The sequence below is a fragment of the Sciurus vulgaris genome (assembly GCF_902686455.1).
Source record: "Sciurus vulgaris genome assembly, chromosome: 12".
Taxonomy (NCBI): domain Eukaryota; kingdom Metazoa; phylum Chordata; class Mammalia; order Rodentia; family Sciuridae; genus Sciurus; species Sciurus vulgaris.
The window spans coordinates 58,639,988-58,652,008 of record NC_136473.1 but is presented as its reverse complement, the minus strand read 5'-3'; the positions used below and the strand labels follow the sequence as shown (position 1 = coordinate 58,652,008).

The 12,021-nt window shown below is 37.2% G+C and overlaps 1 protein-coding gene across 1 annotated transcript; it reads left to right on the top strand.

Annotated features, from left to right (window-relative positions):
- The first annotated feature begins 258 nt into the window (after positions 1–258).
- On the top strand, positions 259–11,814 carry SRP9 (signal recognition particle 9). The gene is made up of 3 exons (XM_079106727.1): positions 259–489; positions 5,854–5,922; positions 10,470–11,814. The coding sequence occupies exons 1-3, from the start codon at positions 418–420 to the stop codon at positions 10,587–10,589; spliced, it is 261 nt and encodes an 86-aa protein (XP_078962853.1). The 5' UTR covers positions 259–417; the 3' UTR covers positions 10,590–11,814.
- The last annotated feature ends 207 nt before the right edge of the window (positions 11,815–12,021 follow it).

The following is a 12,021-nucleotide window of genomic DNA, read 5'->3' as shown; positions in this document are numbered from 1 at the left end:
TCATCTCCATGTGTGTATGCCCGCGCCTATCACAATCTTCGTGATTAAGCGGTGGTTCAATTCTTGTTACAGGAACCTGGGCTTTATCATGGCAGTCCAACCCAGTGGGCAACCGCACAGACGCCGCCCCTCCAGTCCTGCAGGGCGCGCTGTGATCCGCCTCCCGGCTCTTGACTTCCCCGGGCCATGTCTGGGCCTCCGCCCACTCCCTCGTAACATCCCTCTTGCCCATTGGACGAGCGCGGTCCAAGCTGCCCAACGGAGCAAGGCGTTGGTGCGAGGAGGCGCCACCATCTTTGAGCAGCTGGGACTCCTGCGTTGGTCAGCGACCGCTGGTTGTAGGTAGGTCGGTGGGCCAGGCCGCGCCGCCTCCGGTCCCTCAGGCTTGCCTCTCTTTCCCATCCATCCCGGGCCACGATGCCGCAGTACCAGACCTGGGAGGAGTTCAGCCGCGCGGCCGAGAAACTCTACCTCGCTGACCCTATGAAGGTAAATAGTGGGGCCGCTGCCTCGGGTCCCAACCCCGGATCGGGGAGACTTCCCTGCAGTCCGCTCGGCCTCGGGAGCTTCTTTAGTACTCCCAGGAAGTGCCGGGAGCGAGCAGAGATGGACCCCCCAAATCTAATTGTGACTACTGTCGCCTCCCCATCATCCCTTACCCAGTAGCCCAGTGAGGCCCTGAAAGTGTCATCAGTTAGGATCGTTTCATTCCTCACCCGCAGTGCAACCCGTCTGTCCCCTCTTCCGGTCCTTGAACTTCCCCTGTGGCTTTGGTTGATTTACGTGTCTCTCAGGCTAGGGCTCGTGCCTCAGCAGCTCCGGATTCCTGTCCGTTAGGTGTCTTGGTGCCCATTTCCCATAACACCAAGATGTAAAGGTACCTCGCATGTATAATACAGTGATGATAACTTTTTGGCACCGCCCAGGTGTTCTTGAAATTTTCGTTTGGAAGCAGATGTACCCTCCATAATCATGGGGACTTATTAATCTTTTGAGGGTCAATGGCCTTTTGGGGAATTTGAGAATGTTTGTGCCCGCTCCCAAGAAAACGGACTTATGTATAAATGTTTGCAAACGGTTTCATTCTCCACCTCACCACGTCAGATTAGTTTCTGTGGGAAACACAAAGGGAAGGTGCAGCCTATCCCTTAAGGAACTGGTATTTTTGGAGGGTACTGTGGATAAATGTGAATATACCCTTTGGAGAAGAAAGAAAGAAAAGCAGTTAATCTCAAGAAACGGGACTCAGGTTTTACTATGTGAGATTTTTAATCATCAGTAAATAACACCAACTGTGTTTTAAAGGTATATATTAGGCTGGTAACCAGTTACTCCCATGCTACATATTGTTTACAGTGAGAATCATTTAAATAGGGTAGCAAAATGTGTTAATACTATTATTAAAAATAGCATTAGACCTATAGAAAAACCTGGATAACCAACAAGAATCTAAAACATTTTCAGTGCCATTCTTAAAGTGATATAACAATGGTTTATTATTTCATAAAATGTTAGTTTTGTTCATAAAGTGATATAAATAACAAAATTAATTAGGTATACTTGAAATCAAGTACTTATTTGTGACACTAGTGAGTGCTGGCTGTTCCATTTGGTAGTTTTCCTTTCCCTTGTTCACAGGGCCATTTGTTTATTCGTGCCTCAGCAGCTCTGGATTCAAGCAGTATACCATGAGATAGTACAAGATTTTTGTTCAAAAACACCCACTGTGTAAACTAAAAATATTTGTGAAAAGAATACATAGATACACCTCAAGAGGGACTATATTTCAAGAATGTGGTGGTAGTGATAGGGCAAATGAAAATTAAAATAGTAATTAGAGAATATCACTGTGAACAAAAGCATGTATAGAGTAGAGAAGAGGAAATACATTTCAGTTCTTCACCCAGCTGGATAATTTCAGTGTCCTCAAAACTTCTGCATGCTCATGATGGCTTTCTACTGGTTTCTAAGTGATTTTTGGATAGAAAGGATGGGTAGGGAGAGCGATCTTGACCAGTAGGGTTTTTGTTTGTTTTTAAATTTTTTTTGTTTTAGATGGACACAATACCTTTATTTATTCTTTTGTGGTGCTGAGGATTGAACCCAGTGCTTCACACATGCTAGGCAGGCACTCTACCACTGAGCTACAATGCCAGCCCCTTGACCAGCAGTTTTATTGAGTGCCTTCTAAGTGACAGACATCTTACATATATGTATAGTTTAGGACTGGAGATGTGGCTTGGTGGTAGAGTGCTTGCCTACCAAGGGTGAGGCCTGTTTTTCAACCCCCACTACTGCAAAACAAACAAAAACAGCAGAATGTATATGTATAGTTGGAATGTATATGTATAATTTATTTGAACAACTGCAGCAACTGTGTTAGTCAGCTTTGAGTCACTCTGTCCAAAATACCTGACAAAAACAATTTAGAAGAAAGTTTATTTTGGACTCAAAGGTTCACAGGTCTATGGTAGGCTGACACCATTGCTCTGAGGTGATGCAGAAGATCATAGCAAATAGTGTGGTGGAAGAGAGCTGCTTAGCTCAGGGCAGCCAGGAAACAGAGGAGAAGAAATCAGTGACAGATATAGCCCCCAAGATCAGTAGACCCCAGTGAACTACTTCCTCCAGCTATGCCCTACCTGCATATTGTTAGCACCTAGTAGGCCATTCAAATTATTATCTGTCAAATGGATGAGTCCACTGATGAGATCAGAGCCCTCATGGATCATTGTTGCTGCATTGCCCAAAATATGAGTTTCTGGGAATACATTTAAGATCCAAACCATAATAGCAATCTATTGAGGCAGATAAATAAACAGTCTTAGATTCCATAAATTGTTTGCCTAATCTCTTAAGAGATTAAGCTGAAATACAGACTCAGGCTCCGAACCCCATTCTGTTCCTACCAGGGATAAAGAAAAAAATTTGGCCAGGTGCAGTGGCACACACCTGTACTCCCAGAAACTTAGGCTGCTGAGGCAGGAGGATCACAAGTTCAAAGCCAGCCTCAGCAACTTAAGGAGACCCTGTCTCAAAAAATAAAAAGGGTTGGGGATGTGGCTTAGTGGTTAAGTGCTTCTGGGTTCAATTCCTGGTACTAAAAAAAAAAGAAAGAAAAGAAAAGAAAAAAGAAATTTTGTCAGAACCCTGGAATCTGTTTTCCAAAATCTCTTGTCTTGTCACCCCAGCACATTTAGACTGGTGGTTATATCTGTCATCTTTTACTACTCTCACTTACATGGCTCTAATTGAAAATGGTATTACTGATGGACTATATAATAACTTCTTAGTTACTCTGCCTTTGTAGTCTCTGCTTCACACTCTTGCTACAGCTGTCTAAAAAAAAAAAAATTGAATTGTTTCCTGCATTAAAAACTTCATTGATTAATGAATAAAGTCCCAACTCCCAGTCCCTGTCTGATCCTCTTTCCAGTCAGGGATTGTCTTCCCTCCATTTCCACCATCTTCAATTATAGACTCAATGAAACTACAGAATTTATCAAATCATTGTTCACAGTACTTATTCTTTCTCCAGCGTTCTTCCTTAGAGGAAAAAACATGCATTTTATTTTAATCAACATTTTGTCACTGACCAAAATACCTAACAAGAACAACTTAGACAAGGAAAGGTTTTTTTTGACTTGCTCTTTCCAAGGTCTCAGTCCATGGTTGGTTGACTCCATTGCTTTGGTCCTGAAGTGAGGCAGAAGATCATGGTGAAGGGTGTGTTGCAGAAAGCTTAGCCCAGGGCAGCATGGAAGCAGAGCAGAGAGTGAGTAACCAGAGACAAAATATAATTCCCAAGGGTGTGCCCCTAGTAACCTGCTTCCTCTAGTCCCATCCTGCCTGCCTACAATTACTACCCAGTAATCCATTCAAATTATTAATCCAGCAAATGGATTAATCTCCTTATTTAGGTGACAGCCTTCATAACCTAATTATTTCACTTCTGAATGTTCCTGCATTAACATGTGAGCTTTTAGGGGGGCATCTCATATCCAACCATAGCATATTTTCAAGGATACCTCATAAAAGAGGTGGCTCTTTCCCTTGTTCCAGTATAAATTGTTTTCTCTCTCTTTTTAGTGTTTTACCTATATATTCCTTTATAGGACTTAATTAACTCTGTCTTATGTTTTGGTTATTTTGGTTGGTTGAATTTAAAGTTCCTAAGAGGGCAAAAATCTTGACTTTTTTCCCTTTCTCCTTTCCTGGCTCCTCACACAGTGTCTCAGATGCCCCCTAAGCTACAAAATGGACCCCTATCTTACAGCATCATAGGCTGTAATTCTCATTTCTTCTAGTGAAGCCAGTGGGTATTAAAGAATACTCACTGCTTTTTTGTTTGTTTATTTTGTTTTGTTTTGTTTTTTGTGGTGCTGGGGATTGAGCCCAGGGCCTTATGCATGTTAGGGAAGCACTCTACCAACTGAGCTATATCCCCAGCCCTGTGAGTATTCTTTCAACTAAGAGTTAACACTTTATATAGTTGTCATACTTAGTATATTTTTAAATTTTGGTTTCTTTTGTTTTTAAAGAATAAATTTTTAAAAGTATATAAAACAGTTTAGTTCAATAAATAGATCAGGTATTTCACACATATTTCACATATATTCTAGTTATTATTACTTCTCTCTTCTTAAATGCTGGATGAGTTCCTTCTTCCTCACCAAAACAGATCTTCAAGAGATGTGGCTCTGTTTTTTTTTTTTTTTTTGCAATTCCAGGAGTACAGAGAGCATAATGAGAAAAGTTATAGCTGTATTATTAGCCCCTTTTAGTTTCCAGAATTGTGTTGACACTTCTTGTGCTGTATTATAATCATTTTAAAATTATGTTCCTGTTTTGGCTTGTAGAGTCTTAGCAGTTTTTGAAACAGCTAGCTAAATGAGAGTTACTGATAATGGACAGCAAAACTGACTGCTGATCAAGCTTCCATCCAATCAGTAAAAAACAAAAAAAAGTTCACAGAAGTTGGAAGTTATTGGATATTGTCTTAGAGGAATATGCTAATATCTGAATGATATCTTGGCTGCTTAATTAGAAAACTGAACAATACAGTGTAGCATGGCACTCAATATAGGACTAATTTTGGATTTTGGAAAAGTTGTTGATAAGAGACTTCTTTCAAGGCAGAATTCTGTTTTTAGGTGATACTCATCATATATCTTCATAATAAAGATATATAATTTTGCTGAACACTTCAGTCTGAATCTACCTCCTGACAGCCATGGAAAGGTAGAAACTGTGTCTAGCCCTGTATACTCTTTCCTTGAAAAATATATTTGAGCTTTTTGTTTGTTTTTATTTTTGTGGTGCTGGGGATTAAACCCAGGGCTTCAGGCATGCTAGGCAAATGCTCTACCACTGAGCTACATCTCCAGCCCTGGAAGTGGACTTATTACCTAGCCATTTCTGCTCATTTGTTTTTCTTTTCTTGTTATTTCTCTATTGCTGGGCATGTTGCTGGTATATGTTCTCACTGGGAAAAAAAGCCAAACTATCTTATAGTCTCACAGACATATCCCTGAATATGAATATGCTTTGGGAGTTTTTAGTACATTTCTTCAAATGCATTTAGTTCATTTCTTCATTTGGCTGCAAATAAAATAACCAACTTTTTTTTTTTTTTAAGTATTTAAGGTACAGCACAAGGAATGAACTAAAATGACTTCTTTTTTTTTTTTTTTTTTAACTCAATTTCAGTAATGATAAGATTATAGTAAAGATGCCTTTAGATGTTTTGGGTGTTTATTCTAAAAGGATCTGTTTCAGCCTACCTGAAGACTAAATTATTTATGAGAAATGACATCTGTCTTTACTATTTCTAAATTTGTGTTTTTATTTCAGGCACGTGTTGTTCTCAAATATAGGCATTCTGATGGGAGTTTGTGTATTAAAGTAACAGATGATTTAGTTGTAAGTATACATTTTTATTTGTTGCATACTTTCAGATTTGTTTGAGTTGATTACTTGAAATTATTTATATAGAATTTATGCAGATTCCCCATTAGGATGCTTATTTGCCTTTCATTCCAAAATGATGAGCCTCATTTTAGACCTACTACTTTTATAGACCTTCAAGAAATAATTTAACTTGCTTCATTATTGCAACATTTCAGGTGTGGCTTAACAGTTACTTTCTCTGCACCTTAAGCAAAAGGAATATAGAGGCCAAAATTGATATGAGAGAGGAAAGATTTAATTTTTGTGTGTGTGAGAAATAAACGAGGGGACTGGGGATATAGCTCAATGGTAGAGCACTTGCCTAGCATGCATGAGGGCCCTGGGTTTAGTCCATACAGCACCACAAAAAATAAAATAAAAGAAGTAGTAGTAAACCGTGTATTTGAACACAAGTTATAGGCTTTGTTATTGTATCTCTCTTCTTTTTTTTAAATACATATTTTTGGTTATAGATGGACACAGTGCCTTCATTGTATTTGTTTATTTTTATGTGGTGCTGAGGATCAAACCCAGTGCTCACAGGTGCTAGGCAAGTGCTTTACCACTGATCCACAACCCCAGCCCCTCTCTCTTCCTTCTCGATGTGCTCACTCTCGTTACTTCCTCACATCCCATTCCTTCCTTGGCCCTCTGTCATCTGATTTATACCAATCACACCATTCTTGGTGAGAGCCCAGCAGCAGCATCTTAATTTTCAAGCCCAGTAGTATCATCACTTCATATTTTGCCTGATCTCTTTGCTAATTTTGATACAAAGAGTGCTCTCGTGGAAATTATTATTTCGACACTTGTGGCTAATTTTATCTTGGCTTTCTTTGTTTCTGTCTCATTCTTTGCTGATTATTTCTTCCATGTGTCCCCATAAATATTTGTTTCCCTCGGTTTGAATGTCCTCAGTTGTCATTCATATTATGACATCTGGAGCAATCCTTTCAGTTGAGTCCAAAGTGATTACATCTATGTCTCCTTGCAAATTTGTATGTTTAGTTCCTGTTTTTCTTCTGATGCCCTGACTTAACTCTTAAGTGTCTTTATCTCACATACTGTTCAAAGTAAGTCTCTCCAGAGTAGATCTCATCAGCTCTTCTCTGTCGAGCTACTTCTCTCTTCCTATTGAGTTGCATTGTCACCCACCTGGTCGGAAACCTTGAAATCATTTCCCTCATTCCGCTGTCCACAATGTGTTTATTTGAAAGACCTTTTTTTTTTTTTTTTCTTTGTTTTGTTTTGTTTTTTGTAATACTTTTAGTTGTAGATGGACACAATACCTTTATTTTGTTTAGTTTTTTTATGTGGTGCTGGGAATTGAACCCAGTGCCTCACATGTGCTAGGCAAGCCCTCTACCACTGAGCCACAACCCCAGCCCAAAAGACCTGTTTTGATCCCCTGATAAATCATACATACACTTTACTAGGCATTTGGAGTTAATGATTCAAGCTCCTTCATCACGTTTCCTGTTACAGACTTTCCATCTTGGCACTTTCTCTCTATGTTTAGGATTGTATCACTTTTCTGGCCTATTAGAATAGCCTTCCAACTGTATCCTTTATGTTTTTGTTCATCCTGTACTGCTGCCAGAATCTATTTTTCTTTCTTTCTTCAATTTTTTATATCCCCCATTCTCTTTTCTGTATTACTTAAGTGCTCCTTTAACATACTGTGCTTAGACCTCTGCCTTTGAACATTTTGTTTCCTCCTTTGCAATATTGAATCCCACCCCCACTCCCAATGTGGCAAGGCTAATCATCTTTCAAAACCAAACTCATGAGAATTGCTTCATCTCTTACATATCTTTTTTGGCTTATCTTGTGCTGTATCACAATTATCTTTTTTTGGGATTGAGGGGTGGGTACCAGGAATTGAATTCAGTGGCACTCAACCACTGAGCCACATCCCCTATTTTGTATTTTATTTAGAGACAGGGTCTCTGAGTTGCTTTAGCACCTTGCTTTTGCTGAGTCTGGCTTTGAACTCATGATTCTCCTGCCTTACAGGTGTGGGCCACTGCACCTGGCCACAATTATCTTTTTACTAGACTTCTTGTTTCAAGACAATGGAGGTAGATGAGTAATATTTTTACCTGTATTCTTACCCTTAGTCTATTGTTTTTTACCCTATTAATATTTTTTTTCCCTTAGTCTATCTTGATCTAGAGAGTATTCAGTAAACATTTTAAAAAATAGATTAATTCTTCTACAAAATCACTTTTGGTCATATACCATATTTGTGTTTGGGGTTCCATTATAAGGTTGCATGAAGTCAGACTTTTTAATGATTATCATGTTTTCTAAGGACCAATTGAATCTGGTGGAGTCGCTAAAAATGTGGAAAAGGAAGAAAAAATTGCGGTGACATGTGCTAGACGTAGATTCAAGAGATCTGAATCTTAGCTTAACCACTTATTAGCATTTTGGTCCTGGAAAAATTTTCCCTTCTAGATCTCAGTTTCTTCATCAATAAAATGCCTACTTTATAGTCTATTTATCTGGTTGTGATATTGTGGAAAGCAAACAAAATGTGTGAAAGTAACTAGCATTAGTGCTTGTGACTTGTTAGATCTAAATTAAATGTATTCTTGAATCTTGAGCATTCCATATCAAGAAAAAGTTTAATGGTGATTGTCCCAGAGTGGTTAGATGTACCTGCTGGAAAGAAACAGATATGTCCTGTTTTTAAAATGGGTAGGGAAATGCAGAATAAATTTTAATACAAAAGGCTTTATCTCCAAATAATAGCTTTTTGCTACTGGATAATTTAAGGATCCATTTTAAGCAATGTCAGAAATAATTTATTTGGCATTTTTTATTCCTGTGACAGGATTTAAATATGAAAAATAACTTTTATTCCCTTTCCTAAAACTACTGAGAATTAAGCCATATCTAGGAATACCCAGAAGGGACTAAAAAAAGTTGTACAATGCCTTCACTAATTTTAAAAGCTAACAATTCTATCAAAAAACTTGGTCTTAGACTTCATTCATCATTATCACCATATAGCTTTGATTTTTTTTTAATCACTTGTATGCATAATTAATTTTTTTCCTAATCCCCAATGAGTTATAATTTTCTCTTTCTTGGGAACTGGGTATTGAACTCAGAGGTGTTTTTATCATTGAGTTACATCCCCAGTCCTTTTTATTTTGAGACAGGGGCTCACTAAGTTGCTGAGGCTGGCCTCACACTTAGGATCCTTCTGCTTTAGCATCCCAAGTTCTGGGTTTACGGTAGGCATGTACCATCATACCTGGCTTAGTATGGCCTCATTACAAGATTTCCACACAAATTTGTACACTGTGTGGGTAAAAAAATTTTTGAGTGCTTTAAAAACTACATGAATTCAGATCAGTTGGGCATGATGAGGTTGAATTACCAAGTTATTTAAGTTAATGACCTAGTATAGGATCATTAGTTTCTGTTATATAAAACTTGTGAACCTTTAAGGTGGGTTAAGGAAACATGGACCTAATTACAAAATGAGAGAAAAGGTTGCCAGCTCAAAGTTGATATTTTTGAAGATTTGAGAACAAATAGCTTTAGGACTAACAATAAACTGATCTTAAGTATCTACCTAAGGTTTTGGTTTGATTTTAAAATTATAATAAATACCTTCGGAAAATCAAGATTGGACCAACTTAGTTGGTTTGATTAAGTTGTCCATCAGCTAGAAGCAGAGAATTCTAGACTTTAAAAAAATATCATCTTTAAACCCACACTTTCATAGATAGGGAACAGGATCCTAAGATTTGTTTGCTTTTTTCCACTATCACTCAGTTGTTTGTGATTCAGGAGAGAATATCTGATTTTATGTCCTTGAATTCTTCTCATCAGCCCACAGCAGGATTTAACACATTACTAATTGATCGTTTTTTATGTTTTTAGTAGATATCGAATAATTTTTCATCCTCTAGTGGAATTCAAAATGCCATTCTTTTATATATGTATATAAGCTCCATCTGTCTTAGAAAAAAAATATATATTTTTTTTTAGTTGTAGATGGACACAATGCCTTTATTTATTTTTTAATGTGGTGCTGAGGATCGAACCCAGTGCCTCACATGTGCTAGGCAAGTGCTCTACCACTGAGCCACAACCTCAGCCCAAAATTCCATTCTTAAAGCCAGATTTTGTGGTACACTCCTGTAGTCCCACTGACTCTGGAGGCTGAGACAGAAGGATCACAAATTTGAGGCCAGCCTCAGCATTTTAGCAAGGTCGTAAGCAACCTAGCAAGACCCTATCTCAAAAGAAAAAATAAAAAGAGCTGGGGAGGTGACTCAGTGGTAAAGTACCCCTGGGTTCAGCAAAAAATACCATTCTTAGGAATGTAATTGCTGGATGCCATTTGTGAACTTGAGTACAGTTTCCTGTGGCTATAGGGAGAATAGAGCAAAACAATAGTAGGAAGGACTCTTCAGAATTTTTCCTAGTTACATATTTTCACACTGCCAATATCTAGTTTTACTTAGTTAATGTGTGTGTAATTTTAAAATTTCTGACAGTGTTTGGTGTATAGAACAGACCAAGCTCAAGATGTAAAGAAGATTGAGAAATTCCACAGTCAACTAATGCGACTCATGGTAGCCAAGGAATCCCGCAGTGTTGCCATGGAAACGGACTGACTGGTTTGAAATGAAGACTCTTTTTGTCATGTTCCTAGGAAGTAAATAGCTTTCGAATTTGAGAAAGTTGACAAAAAATACTTTATGTAACTAAGTGAACTATTCAAAAGCTGAGAGATCATTTTTTGTATTTTATTTTTAATGTTTACTTTAGAGAGTTAGGAATGTAAATGCTTTCAGTTAGAAATCCATTATTTATCTTTGAAAATTAAATACAAAATGCATCTGTCTTAGAAAGTTTTTGCAGGTTATTTGATGTTGTCCAAAATATATAATTATTTCTCTGGTAAGTTTATATTAGTAATTTAAAATGAAATACCAAGAAAAGTCAGTTCTTCCTTAAAGTTAGTTTGTCTGTCTTTAAGAAAAAATTAAACGTAAACATTGTGCTGGATCATTATATTTCTTTTGGAACATAAAATTTGTGCTGTTAATAACCAATAAATATATAGTAACTGGAATTAACTCTACATAATAGTATGGCTGATTATGTACAGTAATATAGTCTCAGTTATATCTAAAAGTAGCTAAGAATAACGTGTATTCTTTACCTTAAGCTTTTCCAATTTAAACTACTTTTTCTTTTCTTTTTTTTTTTTTTTTTTTTGGTATCAGAGACTAAACCCAGTGGTGCTTAATCACTGAACCACATCCCCAGTCCTTTTTTTTTTTTTTTTTTTTTAATGTTTTATTTTGAGACAGGGTTGTGCTAAGTCGCTGAGGTTGGCTCTGAACTTGCAATCCTCCTGTCTCAGCCTCCTGAGTTGCTGGGCTTACAGGCGTGCACCACCACACCCTAGCTAAACTACATTTTGTAACATAACGGATTTATAGTATCAGTATCAGCTTGTTAAGCAACTTTGTGATCAAAAACAACAGCAGTTATTTGTATACATGAACAGAATAATAATCACTGTAATGGACTGGAACCTCCATATTACAGAATATTTGCTACATATTTTCCATGTATATTTCTCAGAAGGGCTAAGGATTATATTAACTGTTAAATCTTTGCATACCTTCATGATATCCCTGACCATTTTCTTTTCTTACCTAAGCTGTTAAGCGTAACTGTCACAACTGTTATGTTTTCTAGTAAACCAGAAGTATGATATTATTTCATATTTATTCTATATTTGTAATTTAATTTTACCATCTAAATGTAATGTTCATATATTGATTCCTTAAGAGTGATGTGAAGGTACTACATTAAAATATAAATATATATGTATATGTGTATATATATATATATATTTTTTTTTTTGGTAGAAATTTGTCATGTTGAACAACATTTTAGTATGGAAAGTTCTATTTGCCATAAGAATTTTGCATTGTTTTAGATAGGTCAGTAAATAAAAAGCATGATGTAGATTCATGTTTTTGTTGAAGTTTTTAGCTTCTCAAAAATTACTGATTTCTTGACTAGGGTATA